This window comes from Emys orbicularis, chromosome 1 (assembly GCF_028017835.1).
Source record: "Emys orbicularis isolate rEmyOrb1 chromosome 1, rEmyOrb1.hap1, whole genome shotgun sequence".
NCBI classification, from domain to species: Eukaryota; Metazoa; Chordata; order Testudines; family Emydidae; genus Emys; species Emys orbicularis.
Window position 1 is genome coordinate 6,566,046 of NC_088683.1, and position 27,244 is coordinate 6,593,289.

A 27,244-nucleotide genomic window follows, 5' to 3' on the forward strand; every position below is an offset into this window, starting at 1 on the left:
GCTCCAGTAAAACAGGAAAATTAAATGCAAAAACTCGCATTAATACAACATGAAGGTTGAAGAGCTGAGCTAAGCACACACAAGTCAGAAATTCGCAAATGGTACAGGTTTCTCCTGCATTGTTTGCTCAGACCCAGAGGTGAAAGTATAAGCCGGTCCGGTATGGTGTACCGGCAAGAGCCAGTACGCCGTGCCGGACTGGACCGGCTTCCGCGGTGGTGATTTAAAGGGCCCAGGGCTCCAGCCGCTGCAGGGAGCCCCGAGCCCTTTAAAGCGCCTCCGGAGCTCCAGCAGCCGGTCTCCCACAGTGATTTAAAGGACCTGAGCTCTGTGGCAGCCGGAGCCCCGGGCCCTTTAATTTGCCCCTGAGCCCCGGGGCTCCCAGCCGCCTCTGCAGCTGGTAGCTCAGGGTGATTTAAAGGCCCTGGGGCCCACAGCCAGAGCCCCAGGGCCTTTAAATCTTGAAAGGCCACACCTCTTCTGGTTGAGGCAATGCCTCTTCCGGTTGAGGCCACACCCCTGCTCAGGACTCCGGCGTACCGGTAAGTCCTTTAAGTTACTTTCACCCCTGCTCAGACCTGTTGCATGGATGAGGTATTGTCTCATGTTTTATTATTGTGCCATTATTAAATGGGTAACTTGCTTTGCATTTGTTGCACGATACAGTCTAAGCAAACCAAAATGCAAATTAAGGTTCCCATTTAACAATGGAAAGAGGAATAGACAGCACTTAATGCATGAAACCAGTCTGAGTTAATGTTGCAGTAGAAACTGTTCTCCTCTGGGGTTTTCTGACTTCTGAGTGCTCAGCTTTTCAGCCTGCGTGTTACATTCATGCTAGTTTTTGCAGTTAATTCCTCCCTCCCCTTCCTTGTTCACAAGGGATTGTGCTGCTTAATTATTTAATGTTTGCAAAATGCTTGAGGATCCCCTTATGAAAAGGCATCTATAGGTGTGCACCAGACTACGGCTATTCCTTTGTTTCCTCTCCTCTTCGCTGTCTCCTCTCTCCTTCTTTGTACACCAGCCCTGTCTCCTTTCCTAATTGCTCTGTGCCCTATGGGAGCTATTCAAGCTTCTGTGAAATGAGCCTTGCACAATGGCCATGAATGTTTACCAGGCCGGGGCACCCTAAGCCACCAGGATAATAAAACCAGTATTTTATTCGCACTTCAGAGGGGTGTGTCCCCGTTCTCCCCCCCCCCCCCCCCCTTCACCACCCAAGGAGAAAGGGGCTAGTACAATTTTTCCATGGTGCTGAAATATCTCCGACCTGAGATTTCAGTCATTCTGTGCCGTGTAGAGAAGCCAGAAGGGTTCAGTGGGGCGAAGGTCCTTTGCCCCCTGGGTACAGCAGCAGGCTATGCAGGGCTGGCAAAGGAGGTGGTGTGGGGAGAGCTGTGTACTAAGAAACGTGCCTTGGTATTTGGGACCAAACAAAAGCTTCGTTAGGTGCAGCTCCTTTATCGCTCCTTAGTCACCTGGCTCCTTTCCTCCCCTCCTGTCCCGCAGCGACAAGACAAGACGTCCTCAAACCTGCATGAGGCAGCCTCTGACTGCGTGTGCTCGGCACTCTACGCCATTGAAAACGTGGAGACCAACCTGCCCCTCGCGCTGCAGCTCTTCCAGGGAGTCCTGACGCTGGAGGCCGCCTATCACATGGCTGTGGCCCGGGAGGATTTAGACAAGTAAGCAAATGAGCCTGGCCAATAATTAACTGTCAACGTGTCTGTTGAGCGCTATTCTTGGCCTCGGCCGTGTTTGTGCAGCGCTCTGGAGTGTCGTATGCAAATGATGGCTTACGGAACAGAGACAGCTGAGTTAATGACGCTTCCCTTTGCCGACAGTCCACCAGCCTGGAATTGCCGGGGGCGAGCAGCCCGAGCTTGGGCAGGCAGGAGGGAGCGTTGCATGCGCGCTGGTGCTTTCCCAGCTCTTCTTTGCTCTTATCAAAGGGCAGCAGAAGACGTGCCGCTGTGCCGCTCTCATTGAGTGATGAGAGAGAGAGTGGAATGGCTGAGCCTTGGGAGCACTACAGCCTGGCACTTGTCATGCCTTCCGTCTCCGGAGTTCTGTACCGACGTTAAGGAGCCCCTCTTGTTGGTTTTATTATGTTAGCATCTAGCTGCTCCAGCCAAGATCAAGGCCTCGCTCGGCTTGTACAGCGCCTAGCACAATAAGAGGGTTTACAGTGCAGATAGACAAGACAGAATAAAAGGTAAAAGGAGAAACAAAGGCAAGAGAAGGAAAGTGAGTTGGCAGATCTCTTGTGGCAGTGCCCCCCCCTCCCCTGCCCTGCGGCCAGTGTTCCTTGCTACCTCCCTCTGAAGTCAGAACTATCAGAGGGGGAAATGGAGGCGAAGAGGGTAGTGGCTTTCCATGGATCACATCCCAAATCACTCCTAGAACTAGCATTAGAACTCCGGAGTGAAACTCCCAGTCCTGTGCTCAGCCCACTAGGCCATGCTGTCTGTTACACAATGCTGTGCTGTCGGCCCTCTGGACCTGAGAGATGGTAAACAGGGAGACTTTACATTCTGCAATCAGCCCTCACTGTCTCTGTGGTCTTGGTTTTGATCTTCCTCCTTCAAACAGAATAGCAAAGCTGGTTAGTTTGAGGACAGGTTTTTGCTTTTCAGCTCAGCCCCTCAAATTGTTTTCTAAAGATATTTTAAGGACAGCAATCCTGTCTTCTAACACAAATTGCCTCGCTGTCTGTAACATGCTGCTGTAAAATTCAAGGCTGATAAAGCTGGTTCACGTACTTGTGTATCATACGATGTCGCACAGTCCCTCCATTCTGGTACTGTATGTCCTGTTCTTGTGCTGAATGCATTTGAGGCTGATTTTGGTAGACTTCTTGGGGTCTGTTTGCAGCTATAGAGATGGTTGTCATAAACTTTCTCCTGAACCACAGTCTCGTAGTTGTCCTGGGTACGTATTAAAGTTTCACTCTGAGGAACCTTATTTAGACCAGGCAGTGGTCTTCACTTTCATCAGAACATCCTGGAACCCACAAGAGGAGAGGCAATTCTTGATGTAGTCCTAAGTGGAGCACAGGATCTGGTCCAAGAGGTGAATATAGCTGGACCACTTGGTAATAGCAACCATAGTGTAATTAAATTTAACATCTGTGTAGAGGGGAAAATACTAAAACCCACCACAGTACCATTTGACTGCAAAAAGGGTTAACTACACAAAAATGAGTAGGCTAATTAAACGGAAATTAAAAGGAGCAGTCACAAGTGAAATGCCTGCAAGCTGCAGGGAAACTATTTAAAAACACCATTATAGAGGCTCAAACTAAATGCATTCTCTCCCTCCCCCCCCCCCCCCCCCAAACAGTAAGAGGACCCAAAAATGCCACCATGGCTAAACAGCAGAGTAAAAGTGGTAGTTAGAGGCAAAAAGGCAGCTTTAAAAATTGGAATCATAGAACCATAGAATATCAGGGTTGGAAGGGACCTCAGGAGGTATCTAGTCCAACCCCCTGCTCAAAGCAGAACCAATCCCCAACTAAATCAAGCCGCATCCTACTGAGGAAAATGGAAAGGAGCATAAACTCTGGCAAGTCAAGTGTAAAAGTGTAATAAGAATTGCAGAGCAACTAGCTAAAGACACAAACTAACAACAGCCGTTTTTTTTAAGTACATCAGAAGTGGGAAGCCTGCCAAACGCAGTGGGGCCACTGGATGATCAAGGTGCTAAAGGAGCACTCCTGGAACACAAGGCGGTTGGAGCGAAGCTAAATGAATTCTTTGCATGGGTCTTTTCTGCAGTGGATGTGAGGGAAATTCCCACACCTGAGCCATCCTAGGTGACAGATCTGAGGAACTGCCCTAGATTGAGGTGTTTTTGGAATAAATTGATAAATTAAACAGCAATAAGTCACCAAGACCAGATGGGATTCACCCAAGAGTTCTGAAGGATCTCAAATAGGAAATTGCAGAACTACTAACTGTGATATGTAACTTATCACTTAAATCAGACTCTGTATCAAATGATTGGAGGATAGCTAATGTAACCCCGATTTTTATTTATTTATTTATTTATTTATTTATTTTTATTTATTTTTAAAAAGGCTCCAGAGGTGATCCCGGCAATTACAGGCCGGTAAGCCTGACTTCAGTACAGGGGAAATTGGTTGAAACTAGAGTAAAGAATTAAATTATCAGACAACTAGATGAATACAATATGTTGGGGAAGAGTCAACACGGCTTTTGTAAAGGGAAGTCATGCCTCACCAGTCTAGTATTCTTTGAGGGCTTCAACAAGCATGTGGACAAGGGGATCCAATGGATATAGTGTACTTAGACTGTCAGAAAGCCTTTGATGTTTCACATGCCAAAGGCTCTTAAGCAAAGGAAGCAGTCGTGGGATAAGAGAAGGTCCTCTCCTAGATCAGTAACTGGTTAAAAGATAGGAAACAAAGGGTAGGAATAAATGGTCAGTTTTCACAATGGAGAGAGGTAAATAGTAAACATAATCCCAGCTATGCATACAAAATGATGGGGTCTAAATTAGGTTACCACTCCAGAAAGGGGTATTGGAATCATTGTGGATAGTTTTCTGAAAACATCCGCTCAATGTGCAGCAGCAGTCCAAAAAAAAGCTAACAATGTTAGGAACCATGAGGAAAGGGATAAATAACACAGAAAATATCACGTTGCCTCTATATAAATCCATGGTACATCCGCATCTTGAATACTGTGTGCAGGTCTGGTCGCCCCATCTCAAAAAAGATACATTAGAATTGGAAAAGGTACAGAGAAGGTCAACACAAATAATTAGGGGTCTGGAACAGCTTCTATATGAGGAGAGATTAAAAAGATTGAGATTGTTCAGCTTAAAAAAGAGATGACTAAGGCGGGAATGTGATAGAAGTCTGTACAGTCATGACTGGTGTGGAGAAAGTGAACAGGGAATTGTCATTTGTCCCTTCCCATAACACAAGACCCAGGGGTCACCTGATGAAATTAATAGGCAGTAGATTTAAAACAAACATAAGGAAGTACTTCTTCACACAACGCACAGTTAACCTGTGGAACTCGTTACAGTGGGATGTTGCGAAGTCTGGAAGCATAACTGGATTCAAAAAAGAATTAGTTAAGTTCCTGGAGGATAAGTCCATCAGTGGTTATTAGTCAAGATGGTCAACAATGCAACCCCATAGTCTGGGTATCCCTAAACCTCTGACTGCCTGAAGCTGGAACTGGACAACAGGGGCTGGATCACTCGAGATTGCCTTGTTCTGTTCATTCCCTCTGAACATCTGGCTCTGGCCACTGTTGGAAGACAGGATACTGGGCTCAATGGACCGTTGGTCTTGACCCAGGATGGCCGTTCTTAGTTCAGATTTTGTTAAGCACATGACTCCCACAAATCTCATGCTCTTCAGCACATTGTAACCCCATTTCCCTGAATTTGGGGGGTGAATTAGAAACATCTCTGGATAAAAAGGCAGCTGAAATGGAAGGATTCAGTGTACTCCCGCCTCTGAGATGACTGCTTAGTTCAGTGATTCTCAAACTTTTGTACTGGTGACCCCTTTCACATAGCAAGCCTCTGAGTGCGACCTCTCCTTCTAAATTAAAAACACATTTTTATATATTTAACACCATTATAAATGCTGGAAGTGAAGCGGGGTTTGGGGTGGAGGCTGACAGTTCGCGACCCCCCATGTAATAACCTCGTGACCCCCCTGAGGGGTCGCAACCCCCAGTTTGACAACCCCTGGCTTAGTTCATGTTAGCTTCAGGAGGCTAATGCTGTACATAAGTAGGAGACACTTTCTCCCTGTATGTGCGATATCACTGGGTATTTGCATGCGAAACATGACCTGCTTCACTTCCTTCAACAGGGTTCTCAATTACTGCCGCGTCTTCACTGAACTCTGCGAGACGTTTCTGGATAAAATTGTTTGTACGCCAGGCCATGGGCTGGGGGACCTGCGCACGCTGGAGTTGTTGCTGATCTGTGCAGGCCATCCACAGTATGAGGTAGGACTCAGTGGGTTACTCGCTCTTCTTCCTCAATCAGATCTGCAGAAAGCTTTTCTTTATAGCCTAGCAAGCGTGGGCAGGTTTCAGGTCCCATTCCATAGTGGCCTTGAAAGCCTTGCTCTGAATTTGTGGTGCAAAAGGTATTGTTTAACTCGTCCGTGACTGGGATAGACAGCCCCGAGGCAGCCTCTCCTGATGGCAGAGGTACGGGAAAGTCCCTCGTCAATTGGCTTGAAAGCATTTTAAACCTCTCATATGCTAGGAGCTGTATCTTGCTTCCTGCATCTCCTCTGTGCAACAGTCAGTCAGGGTCAGCCTTAGGGAAAATGGATTCCTGGGTGAACTTGTATTTTGGTGCCCCCTCTGCCTCCCGGGGCTCCCCACTTCCTTTGCCCCCAGCTCTGCTGCCTGCTCCCTGACCCATTGCCCCAAGCTCCCTTCTGTGGCCTCACACCCCAGGCCCGCCTCACTCCTTGCCTCTTGACCACGGCACCCTGGGCAGTTGCTCACCCATAAGACTAGCCCTTGTAACAGTCATGGGTTGGGTTTTTTGTTTTTTTTCTCAATGTTCCACATAGCTAAATTTTCTCTGAGGCTTACAAGGTAGCGGCAGTTTCTTGCATTTCCACCCAAATCAGATGAGCGATCTCATCTCCCCTCACTTCCCCCCGGCACACTTCTGCGCACCACCTGACACTCAGAATAGCAAAATATCACACGTAAGATGTGGGCTTTCCCCTTCATTTCCTCAGATCTCCCACTCTTGGGATATCCCCTGGGACAGTTTGATTAGCTAAAATCTTGCTGACCGCTCCCTAGTTGTGTTTGCTGTGCCTCTTCTATTCAGATCTGTGTTCAGTAAATGTGCTCCCATCCAGAGGCACTGATTTACAGATTGGTGCTCGTTACATGTCGCATTAATACATGGTCACCAGCCAGCCCTGGTTTCAGAACTACCTATACGCACATCACTTTATTTGGCATGTAGAACTTTACTGATGGAGGAGTCAAGCCTTTAAAATTAGTCACTTCATGGAGAAAAGTTGAAACTGGGCTGACTGGGTTTTAAGTAGGCTAGCGTGCCGTTAACCTCTAGAGGTGCGGGTTTTCAAATGCACAGAAGTCCCTTCGGCCGTATCTGCACACAGATTGGGTACCAGGATAACTGTCAGTTGGAGGGTGCCTTTTTTTGGCTGATAATTATACTGACGCCACCCCTAGTATGGACAGTTATACCGATATAAAGCATGTGTCTACTCATACAACTGTGTCCACACTCGGGGTGCAGCGCTTTCACTAGATGCAGCTTCTGTGTGTGGACCAGGCCTTGGGATGCGAGTCACATTCTCTTTCCACGGTTATTGGTGTGAATCATGCCTGAGCGAGGAGGGGATGGAAGTTCCTGTTTGGCAGATGTTTGACCTACCTGAAATGAGCTGATGACTTCAGCTGAGCTCCTAGCGAGCTCTCTCCAGTGCTGCAGGACACACTTAGCAGTATCTGCAGAGGCCTGAAGCCGGAGGCTGAATTACTCTTTTCCTCGGGGATGGCTCCCTAGGCCAGAGTACACCCAGCGTGGGGACATCTTCACTGCTATCTGCAGGGTCACTCATCCAAAGCCTGTCCCGGCACTAACTGGTTTGATTTTTAAATCAACTGCTTAAACAACAAGCAGAAAACGCAGGTTTGTGAAGCCGAAGGAGCTGCTCATGGCTTTTTTGAGGCTGCAGGTGTCAGCGTGGAGCTTCTCTGCTGCGATCTAGGCCGCCTTCTGACCGACTTTCCACACTAGGAGGATGGGGGCGAAATCCTGTCTGTGGAAATGACGAATGGCTGTTTTTCCTCTCCCAACAGGTGGTAGAAATTTCCTTTAACTTCTGGTACAGACTGGGGGAGCATCTGTACAAAACGGACGATGCAGTCATACACAGCATCTTCAAAGCCTACATCCAGAGGCTTCTGCATGCTCTGGCCAGACACTGTCAGCTTGACCCAGACCACGTAAGGCTGCGTTCAGCTCTCTTCTGTTTCCTCCCCTGTTCCAGTAGGCTGCCGTGGGCATGGGGGGGCTGGTGAAATGCAGTTCACCTTCCCCACGCGCTGATTGTCACTAAGAAGCCAGGCAGGTAACTAACGGCTCTGCGGTTAGGGATGGAGATGAGGGCGTTGGGCGGTAACGAAAACTGCCGTATACTTAGAGAGCCTAATCTGACATCCCCTCCCTTCAGCAAGCCAGCTTGTGTTCCAGCAGAGAGGTCTAGTGGCTGTGCTGCCCCAGAATGAATCTTGGGTGGGCAAGTGTGTGATGGGGGGTGGCTGGCAGGTCTCATTTTTGCTTTTGCCATCCTTGTGTCCAGTGTTTGGAATTGCAGGCTGAGGACGTTCACCTGACCGTCCTCCCCTCTGGTCACTGTCTCCCTTCTTGAAGGAGCCTGAGTGGCTTGGAATACTTTGTGCCATCCCCGACTATATTCCTCCACCTCCTGGAGACTTTGCATTGGTCTGAGAGCTTGCCTCCATTTGCGGAGCTCAGGATGGGGAGAGGATCCGTCCTGTTAACGCAGGATGTGTGGAGTGGGCCGGTGATGCAGCGGGGCATCGCTTGACATAATGTTGGTGCTCCTGCTTTCCATCCCTTGAAATCCCCTTTGCCCGAGATGGCGAAGAGGATCAAATGGTTTAGGATGGCTTAATGTAATAGCTTGTCTGGCCCTTCCCTTGCTCTGTGGGTGAATTAGGATCTGGAAGTCCCCTTGGCTGCTGTAACCCCACTTCCTCCAACCCTAAATCTCTGCTAGGAGGGTGTCCCGGAGGAGACAGACGACTTCGGGGAGTTCCGGATGAGGGTCTCGGACCTGGTGAAGGACTTGATCTTCCTGGTTGGATCGGTGGAATGTTTTGCCCAGGTGAGCCCCTAGTGATGCTGCCGCGGCTCTGGATAAGTTGCCTCGGAGGGGATTCCGTTGCCTTCAGCGTGTTTAGCGCAGCTTCACGCGCACAGGATGATGTAATGTCCATATTCTATGAATGGATTGTTACCCTGAGATCCCATGTCTTCTCCTTGTGGCGGGGTTGGCTGCTCACCTCCACCATGCTGGCCAGAGTCAGCTCCTGGGTTTCCACGTCCCCTACCACTCGCTGTTAGTTCAGAGCCCGCTCCAGCTCCCAGTGGAGCACATACTCTCCCCCCTTGACAAAATGAAGGATCTCTGCATATCCTGTCACGTTCACCACTGTGTGGTCTGGCTGGGCCCCACAGGCCGTCTCCCAGGCCCCTTTCCTCTGCTGGCTGAAGCAATGCTGCGCTGCCCCTCCGGGCGTTCAGCAGCGAGGACGCTACAGTCACTCCCAGCTGTGTGATAAAAGCTGGTTCTTGGTGGCGGGGTGAGATCGCTGAGCGGGTCTCGTCACAGACCTCAGCACGCTTCAGGCCTCCTCCGACCGCGGCGCTGACAGTGAGAAATAGATCAGCCTTGGTGCAGAACCAGGCTCCAGAGAGCGCTGGAAAAGTGGTTTAGGAGGATGCAAACAGGTAAGTTCTGCCACTTCCCGAGGAGCGGTGCTACCCTGCTGCTGCCCCGGCTTTCTTAATCCTCCTGTGTGACTGACTCTCTCTCCCCACAGCTTTATGCTACCTTGAAGGACGGGAACCCTCCCTGGGAGGTGACGGAAGCTGTTCTCTTCATCATGGCCTCTATAGCCAAGAGCGTTGACCAGTGAGTATCAGGCCCTGCCGGCATCTGGGAAGATGAGTGTAGGGGCTTTTCCCGTTTGTTTTCGGGGCCCTGGCTGCAGCTGACCAGTTTACTCCTGGGGGAATTCTGCACCAAAACAGCCACAATTCTGCATAGTTTATTTGTCAAAATAATGCAATATAGTCCCACCGGTTTCACTTATTTTGGTAATTTATTTAAATGACCATACAGAAAAAAAATCACAAGAACTGTTCAGCATTTCCTGAACACGTGAAAGTTAAGTTACAAACACTTGGTAACCAAGACCCTGCAGTCCAGTTCTAATCCTGGATTTTCATTTCAATTACATGACTTTTATTTTGCTGTTTGGTGTTCTGTAAAGCAGACTGTCACTTGAAATTGCTCAGACTTTCACACGTTTTGCTAATCATTGGCCTGCATTTTTTTTTAATGGATAAGTGAAATAGATCCTGAGCTGTAATCTAATCCCATTGTGCCACTCTGGCATAGGGGGGAAAAAAACGAGAACGCACATGGCTCTTCCTAGCTGAGGATTCCCTTAGCGTCATTTACAACAAGGCTCCTTTGCACCACTCTGGCAAGGGAAAGGAGCCTGAATTGACTAGGAATAGGAACAATTCACTAATGATGGGAACATTAGCAGCCTGCCTGCTTAGTTGTTACATTTCTGCTCTGCCTCAGGGACAGAGCCTGCTTCACCCAGCCCTACGCCTCCCAGCCCAGGACACAGCACCGGCGAGCGAGAGGGACAAAGTGAGTCTCTCTCACTGGTTCGTACAGGCACGCGCCCAACCCCACCCCCTTAACAGCGCACGCACGCCCAGCCTCGCCCCTCCCAGGGTGATCTGCTCTGCTGCCTGGCCTGCCCTGGAAGGGCAGTGTGTTCCCCACAGATTTCTTTGCTCCCTCATTTTTCGGTGGGGGAGCCAAGAAATCTGCGGAAGGTCTGAGTTCGGTGCCCCCACAGGGGTGCAGAATTCCCCCAGGAGTACCAGTTGCCAAGATTCAGGGACGGCTGAAAATATCCTGAGCAGCTCCGAGTTGCTCTTGTCTGTAGCGCTTGAGACGCTGGCCCCCTAAGCAGCGAGTAGGGTTTACCCGCTAAAAACGCAGGTCCTGTGAGCTACTGCAGAGACCTTTAGTGTGCTACAGGACTCCTCAGTCGAGATGTGTATTACTGCTGATGTGGAACATAGGGGACGAGCCCCAGATACCTCGGTGATGGACTCCCTCCTTGTGTCCTGTCAGGGCCGTGCATCACCCGGCCTCTGCCTTCATTCTCCCCATTCTCTGTTCTCTTTCCCAGCCCCACTCCTTAATGCTCCCTCAGCCACTGCCCCCTGTGCCATCCGCCAATGCCCTCTGCTCCTCAAATCCCTCCCAATGTTACTGTCTGGCTTGTGGAAGGCAGGGAGCCCTTCAGGGCAGGGAACAGCTTTGTAAAGTACTGTTTCAATTGCAGCTCGTTTCCCAAGTCTGTAAAGTGATATTGGGGCATCCCCTGCTGACAGGAGCCGGAAGGCCACTGCTTCCCGGCTGGTAGAGGGGAAGGGAAGGGGCTAGGAATTCCGTGACTGCTCCAGTCGCTGGAGGCTGGCGCACTCTGTTGTCTGGTTGTCCGGGATGTCCTGACACCAGATGACTGAGTCACAGAGGACTAACAAAACGAGGGGGGGAGAATAAAGTAAGCGTTGGCAACAGTATTGACCCGACAAGGTGTTCGAGTTTTGCCGAAACAAATCTATCAGGTCTCTACAGGGCAGGTGCTCCAGGGAGGTGGTGGTTGATAGTCTGTTGCCTGCAGATTCACTGGCTCAGACTGCCAAGCATCAAAACTCATCCTGCTGCTGCTCTTCTCCTTTCTAACGTCATTCCCCTGTAGCAAGAATGATGGCGGTTTCTGAGAGCTCGACCATCTTGTTGCGTTGTGTTTCTGCACAGTGAAGTCAAGTCTGTTCCCGGGTCACTGACCCTTGTTCCTCTGAACATGGCATGTCCCACCATGGCTCCTGCTGGCCGCTGATTACTTGGTTAACAGCTCAAAACACAGGCACACTGCCGGAGTGAGACGCCTCCACCAGTAGGGCTGAATTCCCTTCTGGTACCACCAGGAGGCACACTTCCCCTAGTTCACAGCATAGCTGATGGAACAGGGCAGGATAAAACAGATGATGTCTAGGGCTGATGAGCTGGATTCCTTGTATCTTAGAGATGCTGTTTGTGTCCCAGGGAGTGGGTGGCGATGGAAGGGTCCTGTGTGCCCCCCAAGTAGGAGCCCCACAACGATCTGAGTGCAAGGGCTACTAGGGGTTAATTAGGAATGCCCGTTGAACTCCTTGCTGAGTGTTTTCCTCCCTGTCTTGCCCCATAACCCTGGCTCTTCCCAGATGGCTTTTCTCGTTCACTCTTCTTCAGTTTGCTGCTCTTTCTTGCCGCTAGTATTCTGGAGCTTGGTGGTCCTCTCCCCTGTCTCTGGATCCCCATTGTAAAGCTTGGACTGAATCACGTTTTAGTGCGGAGTATTGTTACAGTTATTGTTAAAGATACTGTGCCCCCTGCTGGGCGGTGTGTCAGAATCTCTATCCAGGCTCCTCAGGGTAGCGCCGCGGGGTTCCTCGATCTATCTGGTACATTCAGCCTTCAGATAGCAGAATCGATGGAACGAGCGGTTTCTTGCTTGGGAATAGGACTGACTGCGCCAGATGCTGAGTAACTGCCATCCTCTGTCCCCAGGGAGAACAACCCGACGCTGGTGGAGGTGCTGGAGGGGGTGGTGCGCCTCCCCGAATCCGTGCACACTGCTGTCCGCTACACCAGCATAGAGCTGGTGGGAGAAATGAGCGAAGTCGTGGACAGAAACCCTCAGTTCCTGGGTGAGTCTAGCTGTTGACACTGGCTCAGTTTCTGCACTTCAGCTGGCTTCCCTCTGGGAAGTGTTACCTCTCCGAGGTCAATGCGGGACAAATAAACCAGCGTGCCTCACAGAGTGAGGCAGAAAATGGAGCTGTCGGAGTCATCTGTATAATCCAGGGTCGTCTTGTGGGTTTCTTCTCTTCTCAGATCCTGTGCTGGGTTATTTGATGAAAGGTCTCTGTGAGAAGTCACTGGCCTCTGCTGCCGCCAAAGCTATTCACAATATCTGCTCAGTATGCCGGGACCACATGGCTCAGCACTTTAATGGCCTGCTAGAGATTGCCCGCTCCCTTGACTCCTTCATGCTGTCTCCAGAGGCTGCTGTGGGACTCCTTAAAGGTATTTACTCACCACTGTCAGGACGTAATGCTTAGCTGCAGAAACACACTCCATGATATTGTGAGGGTCACCTAGGGGGAGTGTATCACAATCCCCAGTGTCACGCTTCAGTTGAGATTCTCAGATAACAGTGAACTCTGACCAAATCACTGTTGGGCCTGACATTTTCCATGCCTATTCTTGGCCCAAAGGTGGGTGTTTTTTTTTTTGTTTTTTTTTTTTTTATATTATATATATATATATTTTTAAAGAAAGTTGGATCAGAATTTGTTCAGTTATGCTCAGCTCTGAAGAAGAAGTAGAAAAATACATGTTTTCTGCTTTAAAACCTATTGCCACACTTTATTCAGCGACTCTGAAGGCTGGTTGAACGTTGAAATGTAGCATGAAAATATTCTTAAGTACCAGTTGGACCACATTTGAAGCTAGTCTGATAATAGTTCTGAGTTCATGGAAACTAGCTTCTGCTCATGCAGAGTGGAAAACAAAGTTTTTGTACTTCTGGAGACAGACTGATTTGCACTAGTGCCGTTCTTAATGTTCATTCTTCAATGCATGTCAGTAGCCGCCAACTTGCATTAAGGTCTTCAAGCAGCAAGCTGTCTTTCAGAAGTACGGTAAAAGCTTTATCCGGCATGTTGGGGGAACAAGGGGTGCCAGTAAGTAAAAAATTCCAGTTAACTAAGAGGGAGTGAGTTTGGGTGTTGGGAGGGGGCTCAGGGTTGGGGCATGGGCTCTGGGAGCGAGTTTGGGGGCAGGAAGGCAGGGGGTTGGGGCATAGGAGGGGGATGTGGGGTGCCTGATCTGAGTGGCACTCACCTCGGGCGGCTCCCCGGAAGCGGCGACATGTCCCTGCTGCTCCTAGGCGGAGGCTTCGTGCGCTCTGAGAGCTACCATTGGCCAGGAACCATGGCCAATGGGAGCTCCGGGGGTGGCGCCTGTGGGTGGAGGCATGGCTAGGCAGCTCTGTGCGCTGCCTCCGCCCACAGGCACCACCCCCACAGCTTCCCTTGGCCGTGGTTCCTGGCCAATGGGAGCTGCAGAGCCGGCGCTCGGGGCAGGGCCGAGCAAGCAAGCCTGCCGGCTCCACACCAACCAGACTATAAACCAGACTTTCAGTAAGATCAGAAATGCCAATTTATAGAGCTTTCCAGTTGGTAAAGTGTTGGCTAACACAGCTTTTACTGTAGTTGCTTATCAATGCGTGTTGTTAGCTGTTTAATTGCTTGTGCATCTGTAACGTGACTTGGGTTAAAGATTTGTAGGACCTTGCGTCTACATTTTTTTTTGAAGAGTTTCAGGCAATCTTAGCACTTGCACTGCCTGGAGGGTTTTTGTTTTCTTTAAAAAACAAAAAACATTGCATTGAGGGACTTTGAATACTTATGAATTTTGATACCAGAACATTAAATTGCATGGTTAGGAAAAGGCAAAGTGAAGATTCTCACAGCAGTATTGTACTTGGTCATGTCAAAGAGAGGTAATGCTGTCCATGTTTTTCTGGTTTAATAATCAGTTTCCTATTGCCGCTTGCACTTGCATTGCTTTACGTTGTAAAACACATGCCGGCAAACTTGCAACGTGTCACACTTGGCTAAAACGACTGCTGCCGTTGCATCCTTCACTTGTGCATTTCCTGACTAGTGCCTGACTGCATCCTTCATGTTGCATTAACACATTTTGCATATCGTTTTATGTTTGTGCTCTGAGTACATTTTAGGGTAAGATACTGTTGTTACCCCTGGCCCTTACAGCAATAGGCAGTGATGGGGCAATGCAAGTATTCTTTGATTGTGTACCGACTGTAAGACGCCTAAAATGCTGTAGTATGAGCTTTTACTTTTTTTTCCAGAAGTGTGTAATTTTCCAGGATTATTGCTACTAGGCTGAAATATAAAGAGATTTTACTACATAATGACATACAATTTCTGAAAGGGGTTTATCTGCTACACTCATAGGCATGGTATGAATGTTGACAGAAATGAGTTTTGTGCCTATTCCAAGCTCAGTGGTGCATCGCGCTTTTCTTTAGAGGTTACAGGTGTGATTTGAGCGGGATTGCTAGATTTTTTTCATTCGTCTAGGTTCTTCTCTTATTCCAGCACACCAGCATCTTTCGTCTTCCATCACACACATCTATTTCAGTGTCTGATCGAAATGAAGCAGCAGTACCAAGTTGTGGTATATTCAGAGGAATGTGTTTTATCTGAGGGGTAATAATTTCATGTCCAGTCAGGACATGTGAATATTAGACTTTTTTTTCCTGCTGTGTACAGGGAGATTTTCAGTTGACCTGCAGCAGCCGGGTCCGTGTGGGGAAACTTGTTCATTTAGTGTCTGAAACTGACTAAACTTCCACCCGACCTCCCTGAATTCTTTTCCTCTTGCGTTCCAGGGACAGCATTGGTTCTTGCCCGGCTACCCTTGGAAAAGATAGCAGAGTGCCTCAGCGAGTTGTGTGCCGTTCAGGTGATGGCACTGAAAAAGGTACTTTGGGGCATCACAGTTGCAGAACTTTCGCCTTGCTCTGCCGCTGGATTGGTTATGCTGGTCTGCGGTAGGACTTTTCTGTGTGTTGCTCAGTAGAAAACTTGCACTGTGGCTGCAGCGTTCTGCAGGTTCCATAGCACTGAGCCACTTCCTGTTCTGAGCATGGGGAAATAACGTGGGAAAGGCGAGAACGTGAAGCAAGATCTGAAAATATCGCGTCACAACTGCCGCTGGCATATGCTGCTGTAGCTCACTGAAGTCAGTGCAGCTACACCGATTTACACCAGCTGAGGACCTGATTCAGAGAGGAGCATAGTAGCTTAAACAGGTGTAAGAACCGGATTTGCAGAATGCTTGAAAATGCTGCAAATACATGAGCCAAGTTGCTGGTCGCCTAAGGGCTGTATCCGATTTGCATGAAATGTAGCCAATTGCAGCTTCCGTGCAGCTTCAGTATGGAGCAAGGCTCCACATGTCAGATCTCCCAGCATGCAGTGCTTCATCTTGATTTGAGCTGCCTCTGCCGTGATCAAGATGGATCGTTGCATGCTGAAATCTATAGTCTCTATGGACTGTACCGCTATAGTGGAGATGATGGTGTCACAGGCCACTTACCGATCCCTGAAGTATAAGTAGCCCATGATGCCTTTTCATTTGGAGTCTTGGCTAAAGGAAGGTGAAAACTGGAAAGGGCTGGGAAGTGAGGGAAAGGGCAGCTAAGTAAGCTTGCATGGGATGGTCCCATATGTCGTTCCTAAAATGACCTGCCATTTTGGAGCCAGGTGGGCTGAAAGCTTCCACAACAGACAGGGAGACAGAGTTAAGTCTGGTATACAGGTTGATGTGCAGAAGTTAGTAACTTGAGAGGAACGCTCGCCAGCTGATCAGTTTGTCTCTTCCTGGTACGGCTCTCCTTGCAGCTGAGACTCGTCACCACTCAGATCTCTCCCTTCAGACTCCTAGCGTGATACTCCCCACTTCTGGCCTGCTGCCTCTGTCTAGGAACAGAAGAGGCTTCTGCTCTGCGTTGGCCAGAACAAGGGGAGTCTGAGGCATGAACGTTTCTTGTGAGGTGTGAAAGAGGCAGAGTTTACTTTGTGTTCTCGGGGCAATGGCCATTCAGAACGGAGCTCCTTAGGGTCACTGAAATCTCAGCTGCTTTTTGCTTATTTCTCCAGCTGCTGTCTCAGGAGCCGAGCAATGGCCTGTCTTCAGACCCCACTGTGCCCCTAGATCGACTGGCTGTCATATTTAGGTAAGAAAGGCGGGGATTAATGCAGACTGTGCTGGGAGCTCCTGAGTAAACCTGTCCTGCTGGGGGCTGGGTGGGGCCTGCTGATCTCTCTAGATCAACTTAAAAACCCTGAACCAGCCAGAGGTTCTCATTTACAAAGGTCTGTAAAAACAATACATTCTTCAAGTGCGCTCGGCCCAGTGTTGTTCCACTGTGGGTATGCATGTATCCAGGTGCCTGGAGTCAGAGTTCTTGAAAGCAGTGTCCGATGGTCTGCACGTGCGCCCTCGCTGTCCTGTGCCTCCAACCCAGGAGATAAAGGGCGAAACAGACCAACCACCTCTCCAGTTCCTTCTTGTAGTAGGAAGAGAGCCTGAGACATAAGCCCTTGTATCAGAGGCCTGGTATGAGGCAGGACCTGCTCACTGAATCTGGCAAGAACAGGGCTGATATTGCAGAAATACACATTCCTAAGAAGTGCTACACACAGAGCGATATCAAGGATGGTACAAAAACATCCCCCAAGGATAACAGGAACACACTGACCCCTCCTAAAAGATAAGGTCAGGATAACAGTACGTAATAAAAATGTTTTAATAAAGCCAACATGTAGAGGGTGATGGGTGATAACTAGCTACGTCAGGGGGCAGTACTAACTGGTTTGTGTCAGGATATAAAGATGTAGCTCAGAGGCAGTGTCTTTGTCCAGCCGAGGGGGGAATAGAAAGTCCCACCATTCACTGAGCGGCATCCATTGTCACGGGCAGACATGTCTTAGTCTCCTCAGGGGAAGCTCCCGTTGCAGCAAGGTTCGCTATCTGCCGCTCTTTCCCTCGTCATACCTGTGAGGAGCAGAAACTTCCTCTCAAGAATCACTTAATGGAGAAGGTCTTGAGACTGCAGTCAGGCCCCAGTTGGGGGACACCCCAGACGTTGGCCTGACTCCACAAGGAGTGCGCCTCCTGCCGTGAAGTCAGACTTCGGAGCGAGGGAATGAACTCCTACAGACCCCCTGCTGGGGTCTTGTCGGGTGGGCCGGGAGTGCTCTCATAAGCACGAGAGCAAATCCTCCTCTAAATCCACTTCAAAGCAGCCAGATAGAACCCTGCTGAAGTCAAGCAAGTCTTTCTGCTCAGCCCGTGGCATGAGCAGTCTCGGGGGCATGTCAGGAAGGGCCACAAACCCAGGGCTCCATTGGCACCAGACCACTCTCTGCCAGCAACGGTGCCTCTGGTACCAACTAAGCCTGAACTGACGGCACTGGCAAAAGGCAACCATAGAGAGCCCCGACCACCAACAGTACAGCCTCTACCTCACCCAACTGTGGCACAAGCTAACTCCTCCGGCTCCATTGGTTCAGGCAGACGGGCCAGCTCATATTCCAGGGCGAGCAGAATCTTGCGCTACATCTGACATTTTTGGTCTCCCTGATCCCCAATCTCCATCACCATAAGGTCCTTCCCTCATGAGGGAGGTGTTGACTCCACCAGGAGATGCAGTTTGTGGAAGGAGTCTGTCTCCCATTCCACTGTCCAGGTACAGTTTCCCTCCAGTGGAACCGTCGGTTCGGCCAATGGATTGAGAATCGGCATTTTCTTTCTTGGGAGACTGAATCACCCGAGGAACTGACATCTCTTCCTCCAGGGCACACCTTCCTGGACAAGGGACCCAGACCAGTCTGGAACCAAGGCCCATCTCATTACCTACCTCAGAACCGTTGGTACCCCATGTCATAGGGACCTCCTCAACCCCCATTTGACCCCTCTTACTGTCTGTTCTGGAGTCCCGGGGACCTGGACCATCTTCCAGAGTCGACATGATCCACAAGAGAGTCAGTCCACCCCTCCTCTGCGAGAGGACAGCCAGAGCTTCCTCTGACCCCATGGAAGAGCAAGTTTATGAGCATGATCTGGTGGTACCAATGGACACTGTCTTCATCTCTGGATGAAGCAGTCACTCCGATACCCATACCCCCGCCCCCACCCCCAATGATCGCAAGCAGTTCCAGGAACTGTTGCGTAAGGTTACAGAGGAGCTACAGATCTCCGTGAAGGAAGTGTAGGATCCTCAACATAAATTCCTGGATGTTCTCCAAACATTTGGATCCAGCTGAATAGCACTTCCTGTTAATGAATGAGCTAGAACAGTCTGGCATACCTCAGCCACTTTCACCCCTTCCTAAGGGGGCAGAAAAACACTATATTGTCCCAGCCAAAGGGGTGGAATTTCTCTTTGCTCATCATGCGCCTAATGCTTTGGTTGTCCAGACTGCCATAGAGATCTCTAGACAGCAGCATCCTAGACTTACTCCAGTCAATACTGAGGGTAAATGCATTGATTTTATTGGGAAGGAAGATCTTCATTTCTATTAGCCTTCAGTTCAGAATAGCCAGTTGCCAAGCACCGTTGCCGAAGTATGATTGCCTGAACTATTCCAAATTCCTGGACTTGGACAAGCTTCCACAACAAGACGAAGCTCCGTTACGGGCTCTCGTTGAGGAAGGCAAGTTGGTTGCCAGGCCCACTCCTCAATCAGCAGTAGGTGCAGCACTGTGAATCATGTCTTATGCTTTGGGGATACCCAAAAAGAAGGGGTGGCTGGAGACCTATCCTCAGTCTGTCATCTCAGCCACTTGTATTCACAAATTGAAATTGTGCATGGTCACACTTGCATCTGTGATCCTATCCCTGGAAAAGGGCTTGTGGTTCACGGCTCTCGATATGAAGGGCACGTACTTTCACGTGGACATTCACCCCACTCAGATATTGTCTTAAGTTCATGGTGGCCCCCGACTGTTTTCAATTAAGAGTGCTCCCATTCGGTTTTGCTACTACCCTTAGGGTCTCTAACAAGTTCTTTTTGGTAGTAGCAGCCCATATGAGGTGTCATGGCTTCGCCATCTTCCCCGTCTGTCTCATTGCCAAGACACGTCAAGAAGCTTATGAGTCGATTTCATCAGTGCTTCAACTCCTGTCTTCCCTAGGGGTCGGCATAAACTCAGAAAAGTCTGTCGTCGCTACAATGCAAACTGTAGACATCATTAGCGCGTCCCTAAAGTCAGTCACAGCAAGGACTTTTCTGCCAGTGTACAGGTTCCAAGCAGTGAACGACCTCATAAATCAGGTTGTGAACCACCCTCGAACACCAGTCAGAATGTCTTTCCGTCCTGGGGCACATGGTGTCATCTGCGATTATAACACCGGTTGCCAGACTCCATCTTCGTTGCCTGCAGCCATGGCTCAGAACAGTGTACTCCCCAAACCAACAGTTCATGAACGCCATAGGAACTCTTCCCACCAAAGTAACATCATCTCCACTCTGGTGGCAGTTATCCCCACCAGGCATTCATGGGCGTTCCCTTCTTCCCCCCTCAAGTGACAAGACAGTCACTATAGATGCCTCCCTTTTAGGCTGGGGAGCTCACCTGGACATCCAGACAGCGCAAGGCATTTGGTCATCCTGAGAAACCAGGATGCACAGCGATATTCTGGAACTTGAGGGCAGCCCAACCCTTTCTCACGTTCATTCAGGTCTCCCAGCCCTCATTGTGTCAGGCAATATGACGACTGTCTTACATCAGCAAGCAGGGAGGAGTGGGATCCATTCCTCTGTGTGCCGAAGTGGTCACGCTGTGGAATTGGTACATCAGCAATCATATCACCCTGTCAGCAGTTCACCTTCCAGGACATCAAAATCTGCTGGTGGACTCCTTCAGCAGACACTTCGCTATTGGCCATGCCTCTGTGGTAAACAGTAGTTTTGCTCTATGGGGAACCTCCACAAGAGGTCTGTTTGCCTCTGACAAACAAAGTGCAACATACACTGCTCCAGACAAGCTCTAGGACATTGCTCTCAGGGCAATGCTCACCTTCTGTGGTTGGACCATCTGAATTCTGCCTTCCCTTTCTTACCACTCCCACATCAGGTCTTACAGAACATTCGTCTTGACAAGGCCCTCTCCACTCCCAACTGGCCCAGACAATTATGGTTCCCGAGTCTGCTATGCATGTCATCTCGACCACCGATCATCATTTGGCCCTTTCTGATCCGCCCCAGGGGAAGGGCAGAATCAAGCTCCCCAACCCCTAAGCACTGCATCTCAGGGCGTGGTTTTTGGATGGGCACAAATTCTAGAACGTTCATGCTCCGAAGCCATGCAAACAATCCTTACCAATGGTAGAAAAGTTTCCACTAGAAAATGGTGCATAGCCAAGCGGAAGCGTTTCTTTATCTGGGTGCAACAAAAACTTACTATGCCCAGAAGCTCCGGGTATTCCCCGTATTCTGGACTGTCTTCTTTCCCTCAACACAGCGTGTCTTTTCCCATCAACTCTTTATGGGTCCACGTGGCAGCAATCAGGGCGTACCACCCACCTTCCGATGGTTGCTCAATTTTCACTCACCCACTGACTACCAGATTCTGGAAGGGTCTAATCCAAACCTTTCCGCCAGTAAGGAAACCTGTTCCTCAATGGGACTTAAACTTTGTTCTTTGGGTCCTCACTAGGCCACCCCCATGTCTGTCCTACCCATGAAAGTTGCATTCCTGGTAGCCATCACCTCAGCCAGGAAGGTGGGTGAGCTCGGAGCACTGATGGCGGATCCGCCTTATGCCAGGTTCCATAGACACAGTTTCATTGTGTTTACATCTTAAACTCACCCCCCCCCAAAGCAGTTTGTTTCACCTGAACCAGTCAGGCCACTTAACTGTGTCTCTTCCAAAACTCCACACATCTGAAGAAGAGAGAAGACCCCATCCCGTTGACAAGCCTTGTCCTTTTACCTGCACAAGGACAAAGCCGGTCAGAAAATCTCCCGGGCTGTTTATCGCTGTAGCGGGAAGAGTCCCAGGTCAGGCGGTGTCTTCTGAGGCTCTCCAAATGGATCTCTGGCTGTATCTTACTCTCTCGGCTCGCTAATCGTCCTCCCCCGCCTGGGGTGAGGTGCACGTGACAAGAGTGCAAGCCACATCAATGGCATCGCTTCAAGAAGTGCCTCTGCTTGATGTTTGCAAAGCAGCTGCGTGGAGTTCCTTCCACACACACCCCGAGACATGCTTCAGTGCAGGACTCCCGCTGACGCCTGCTTGGGGACAGCAGTCCCTGAAACAGCTCTGCTGCCTGCATCCTCATGCCCCCCTCCTACCTTGAGTCCTGCTTGTCACTCGCTGCCAGTGGAATACAGACAGGGACCGGCACGTAAAGAAGAGAAAGTCACTTACCTTAGAGTAACTGGAGGTTCTTTGAGATGTGTGGTCCCTCTCTGTAGTCTACTACCCACCCTCCTTCCCCTCGGCTTCAGAGCAATCTTGAACTAGCCGTAGAGAAGGAACTGGAAAAGCGGTCAGTCTGCTCGGCCCTGTCTCCCCTCAGTTGGAGGAACGAGGAGACCAATGGCACCTGCATGGACCAACGAATTCTCTGACTCTGGGCACATGGAGCGCGTGCGTACACACAGTGGACGACAGTTAGGGACCACACATCTCGAAGGCCCTCCGGTTACTATAAGGTAAGTAACTTCTCTGCTATGGAGAGGGCCAGATGGGCTCCTGTGGACCCCATCCCATAGTTACTCTATGTAATGCCTTGCCTTTATCACCTGGTTTCCGGTTCGAATACCGCCTCCTCAGCGGTGACTCCTGTCTGCGAAATGTGCAGTACGCAGTGGGTCTGCAGCCCAGAGGTGACTCTCACTGACCCTCTTGCCTATCATCTCGTCAGAGAGGCTAGAGAGACTAAATTCCCCCCCGACCCCAGGTGGTCTTTCCAGATGTGGGAAGCTTATTCGGTTTGTGTTTATGGTATACCCGTGCGGTGGGGGTGAATGGAGGCCCTCGGTGGTCAGGGCTGTCATCTGGGCATGTTTCATCAGCACTGAGTTAACACCGAATAACTTGTATGTTTAAAAAGGCGCTTAACCCTTTCGTTGCTTTTCCCAGGCATACCAACCCCATTGTAGAAAATGGCCAGACCCATCCGTGCCAAAAAGTCATCCAGGAAGTAAGTGAAAATCGGTGCCAGGCCTGGGGCCATCCTTCTCCGTACGCGTCTAGCCAGGAATTGGGGTGTCCCCATCACTGAATGCTCGGGGCCGAGCTGGTCTCCCCAGGGGCAGCTTTGGCTTTGGGCTGGTGAACAGTCACTGCTGGCTTGTCCCTGTAATCAGAGAAGAGAGGCTGCTATAAAACTGCCGGGGGGGGAAATTGGGCATGAAGAATCAATGGGCTTGTATCCTAGTCGCTTTCACTCCTCTGCTTGGCAAATAGAGGAATTAAGGCAAACCTTGAGCAAAATGTTCTAGCCCCTTCTTTGTCAAGTGCTTTGAGATCCATGGCTGTGTGAGAGCCACGGTTCCTGGGTACGCGGGAAGGAGTCCATCCAGGAGGTGCCCACGGCTTCAGTTGCCTGGCAGTTGGGTGGTGTACCTGAGAGTGTCTCTTGCCAATAGTTGGGGACTATAGGGACGCAGAGTAAATGGGGTGGTTGTGGGGTCCCTCCTAAATACCTTGAACCCTCCCTGTTGTCCTTGCTCAGATCTGGCCGGTCCTGTCGGAGACCCTGAACAAACATCGTGCCGATAACCGCATTGTGGAACGCTGCTGCCGGTGCCTGCGCTTTGCTGTCCGCTGTGTAGGCAAAGGGTCTGCGGCCCTGCTGCAGCCGCTGGTCACGCAGGTGAGTGAGCCTCGGGGGAGATACTTAGTGGAGGAGCAGCTCATCCAGTTGGGGTTTCTGGAATCAGTGTGCGCAGAAAGCGAAATCTCACAATTGGTCAGTTGGCTGAGCCCCTGAGTGAGATTTACATTGAAGCCCCAGGTATAGGCCTCTGTCAGGGAGGAGACTGGTCCATTGAGTGCAGCACGTCTGGCATAAGGAGTTCTGACTAGCGTGAGGCGGTGGGGACAGCTCCAGCTTTGCTGGCCCCCATAGCACGTGAGGCAACAAGGGGATCCTTTAGCTAGCGCTTGGCCCTTCCCGTTTTCAGAGTGCCGTACGAACCTGAGCTGAGGTACAGCAGAGCAACGCCTCAGGCAGCGCCCGGGCTGCCATCCCAAGCTTTGGGGACTCGGGCTAAGCTGGCCCTTTGCAGGGGAGAATTTCTCCCGTGCTGCAAGTGAATCGCCACTGGGTCTGGAAGCCTGGGCTTCCCGGTGCTAGGAAATGCACCTGCTCTGTAAAGCGCCTGGCTGGGGCCAGCTGACGTCGGCCGCGTGTCTTGGAGCTGGAGTAAGTTTGCTGTGTCCTTGGCAGATGGTGAACGTGTACCAGGCGCACCAGCACTCCTGCTTTCTGTACCTCGGCAGCATCCTGGTGGACGAGTACGGGATGGAGGAAGGCTGCCGGCAGGGGCTGCTAGACATGCTGCAGGTAGGTCTCCCGAAGGCACGTCCAGTTCCGTGTATGGACGGTACCCGCTCCGTGCCATCCCACTCGGCTGCAGCCTTTGATTCCCTTTTTTCCCCTCTGTGCTTTCCTCATTGAAAGCCGATGGGACTTCATCTTCCAAGTGTCGCTTTTGAAAATGGGTCTTCAGCTCCTAAGTCACTCGGATGTTCTAGATCATATTTCTGCTGGGCTGCCCTTGGGACTCGCCCCCGTTCAGCAGCTGGCGCAGCTGCAGCCCTCGGTGCAGATGAGGACGCTGGACCGAGTTTGCTGTGGCTTTCCCCAGGGCGCTTCTGTGTGACCTTTGCCTGACGCTCACGGTGCTCCCTACCTGATACGGGGCACGTCTCCTGCCCTGAGACGGCAGCTGTGTGTAAACAGAACGCTTTGTTTCAATGCCCTCTTCTCTCATGTCGATTGGCGCGGTTAGTGCCAGTGGCAGGGATTGCTGCGCTACGCCAAATGCCCAGGCAGTGAAAACCAAACCAGCCCCTGCCCCACCTGAAATTCCTTGGTGCTGGCGGAATGGGAGAAAACCGCCCTTCCGCTCCGTTCCCAGCTTGGGTCCCCTGTGCTGGTAAATAAACTGTGGATCCAGCGCAGGAAATCAAAACCCCCGGGGGGAAGGGATAAGGAACTGATTGCGCTTCCGAACCCATAACGTTCCTTCTAAAAGCGCAGCTCGCTCCCTGATCTAGGCACTGCCAAGCTGTGACTGGCCCAGACCCAGCGTCTGAGTGCTTGGGGCATTGCGCGTTCCAAGCACTGGCCGAATGTTGAGCCTTGCTGTCTCCGTTGTGCGGGAGAGTAGAGCGAGGTACAGCTTGGCCCGTCACCCAGTGAGTGTCCGCATCAGGGCTCCCGCGCAGCCTCCGCCGCTGGCTGAGGGACTGCATCTCTGCTGGCTAGCGAGTGGCCGAGAAGCCAGGCCTCTGCCAGCTACAACTCGCTGGTTTGTGGGGAAAGCGGCCGCTCATGTCTCCCCCCCAGTCTAGGTTCAGACACGGAGACTCAGCTTTGCAGTGAGGGAAGCCGAGCCAGTCTGCGGACTGGCCTTCGGTGCTGTAAGCTTTCCGAGGAGGAGATCCGGGTTTGGAGCAGCCTGTCCTGCCGGCCGTGCTGTCAGCTCAGCAAACTCAAATGGCGTCAGGGAGTTCCCTGCCCCGGCGTTGTTTGAGGTGCAGAGGGGATGGAGACATTGGGCAGCAAGTCACCAAACCCAAAAGCCACATCACCGGACTCTTACTGCTCCTCCCAGCTTGTGTACGGGCAAGGAAGGGACCGTCCTATGGCGTAGGCCCACGGCTGCAGTCAGGACACCTGGGTTTGTCCCAGAACTGTTTGGCCTCGGACGAATTTCCCATCTCTAAAACAGGGAGACTGATTCCTGCCAGCCTGAGGCTAAGTTAATGTTTGTCAAGCGATTTGAACCCCGTAAATGCAAGGCGCTTTGTAAGTGTGTGGCCGGTATTACCGCTGGGAGCGCGGGTGAGTCTGAGTGATGCAAGGAGACCAGGGAAATGGGGAGAGAGTTAAACGACCAGGTGCTCTGCCTCCGCTGGTTTTGCTTCCACCCGGATCTAGGAGCTCAGACTTTTGTAAACCACCAGGCACCACCCCCGCAACAGTGCCTCATTGTAATCCGAAACGCCGGCATGCCGCAAAGTGAGCGGGCGCCCCCTGCCCCCTTGGCTTGGCTTCCCTCCTTTCTCTGCCTACACCCCAGGACGAACTCTGTGTCTCGTGCCACCTCTAGAGATCGCGGAGTACATTAATTAAATTAACGATCCATCCCCTTCCCCCTTCTCCTAGGCGCTGTGCTTGCCTACCTTCCAGCTCCTAGAGCAGCAGAATGGCCTTCAGAACCACCCAGACACCGTGGACGACCTCTTCCGGCTAGCCACCAGGTAACCGCTCCGCCTAAACAGGGGATTGCTGCCTCGTGTCCTGAGCACTCCCTCTGCTGCCTCGTGTCTGGCCAGTTCTGCTCCTTGCGCAACGGGCGGCTGAGTGCGTGGGTGTGCGCGTGTTGCTCCCCAGGCAGAGGGAGCTTCCATCTTTAAGAACTCCTCCTCTTCCTTTGGCTTTATAAGCTGTACAAATGGCACACACACACACACACACACACACACATGCACACACACTCCTATCAGAACGGCCTTGCCCACTCCACCCATGCATCGAGACTCCTCAATCACAAGACAGCCACCTTCATGGCACATCCTCCAGAGTCCCCTGCCAGCCCAGGGCCCCTTTGTGGCTGCTGTCGGTGCTTTGTCTGCAGTGCAAGATTTGGAAGTGGTCGGGACTTTCCTGCTTTCCCGTTACTAAAGTTCCAGCCGTGGGCATTCAGAATAACTTGGTCTCCAGCAAGGGGCAGTGCAGTACAGCTTGCAGTCAGGATGCTGCCTTCTGGGGCCGGCCTGTCAATCAGGAGGGCGGGGGGAGCTGGAGGCCCCTGGGTCTTGCTGTCACTAGCGCTGGAGGGAAGGGAATGTCTCTGGGCAGCACGGAAGGGACATGGCAACCCTCTGAACCCCAAAGCTGCTGTGTCCTTGGGGCGTCCGTCCAAGCCAGCCTGCCAAGCGAAGCTGCTTTCTAGCTCGCACGGCGCTGAACTCTCCCTGATCTCTCTCTGCTCTGCCCAGGTTCATCCAGCGCAGCCCAATCACCTTGCTCCGCAGTCAGGTGATCATTCCCATCCTGCAGTGGGCCATCGCCTCCACCACCCTGGACCACCGGGACGCAAACTGCAGCGTCATGAAATTCCTGCGCGACCTCGTCCACACCGGGGTGGCCAATGACGTGAGTGATTCCCAGCGTTTCTTCTCCTAGCTGTGGGGGGAAGGGCGCGGTGGGGTCACAGACTGCCCTGCCCAGTCGGCTCGGGGAAGCTGAGAGAAGCTGGCTGTTTTGGGTATTGCTTTGCTCGTTGCATTTATCTGTATTGCTCTTGGAATTGCAGCTGACAGATGAACCATTCAAAGCCAGGTGAGATTTGGACTCCCACCTGCCCGTGGGGAGCCCCGGCCTGCAGTGCTGTTCCCATGTTAACCAGACCAGCAGGGTCGCTCACCCAGCGCTCTGCTGGAGGAAATGCGTTGGAAGGTGTTCCTAAGGGTGAAACGCCGCTGGCTTGGTCTCTCCTCTTGGCCCCTTGACCT

At 51.2% G+C, this 27,244-nt stretch overlaps 1 protein-coding gene across 1 annotated transcript in view; it reads left to right on the forward strand.

Moving 5' to 3' along the window:
- The window catches only part of TNPO3 (transportin 3), an 84,979-nt gene that overhangs the window by 49,481 nt on the left and 8,254 nt on the right, over positions 1-27,244 (forward strand). Inside the window, exons 6-20 of the mRNA XM_065400273.1 lie at positions 1,513-1,688; positions 5,861-5,999; positions 7,857-8,003; positions 8,801-8,908; positions 9,627-9,718; positions 10,400-10,471; positions 12,452-12,591; positions 12,779-12,970; positions 15,366-15,457; positions 16,639-16,715; positions 22,634-22,694; positions 23,229-23,369; positions 23,946-24,062; positions 25,893-25,987; positions 26,729-26,885. Coding sequence (XP_065256345.1) covers positions 1,513-1,688; positions 5,861-5,999; positions 7,857-8,003; positions 8,801-8,908; positions 9,627-9,718; positions 10,400-10,471; positions 12,452-12,591; positions 12,779-12,970; positions 15,366-15,457; positions 16,639-16,715; positions 22,634-22,694; positions 23,229-23,369; positions 23,946-24,062; positions 25,893-25,987; positions 26,729-26,885 — 1,806 coding nt within the window. The remainder of the gene's footprint in view (positions 1-1,512; positions 1,689-5,860; positions 6,000-7,856; positions 8,004-8,800; positions 8,909-9,626; positions 9,719-10,399; positions 10,472-12,451; positions 12,592-12,778; positions 12,971-15,365; positions 15,458-16,638; positions 16,716-22,633; positions 22,695-23,228; positions 23,370-23,945; positions 24,063-25,892; positions 25,988-26,728; positions 26,886-27,244) is intronic.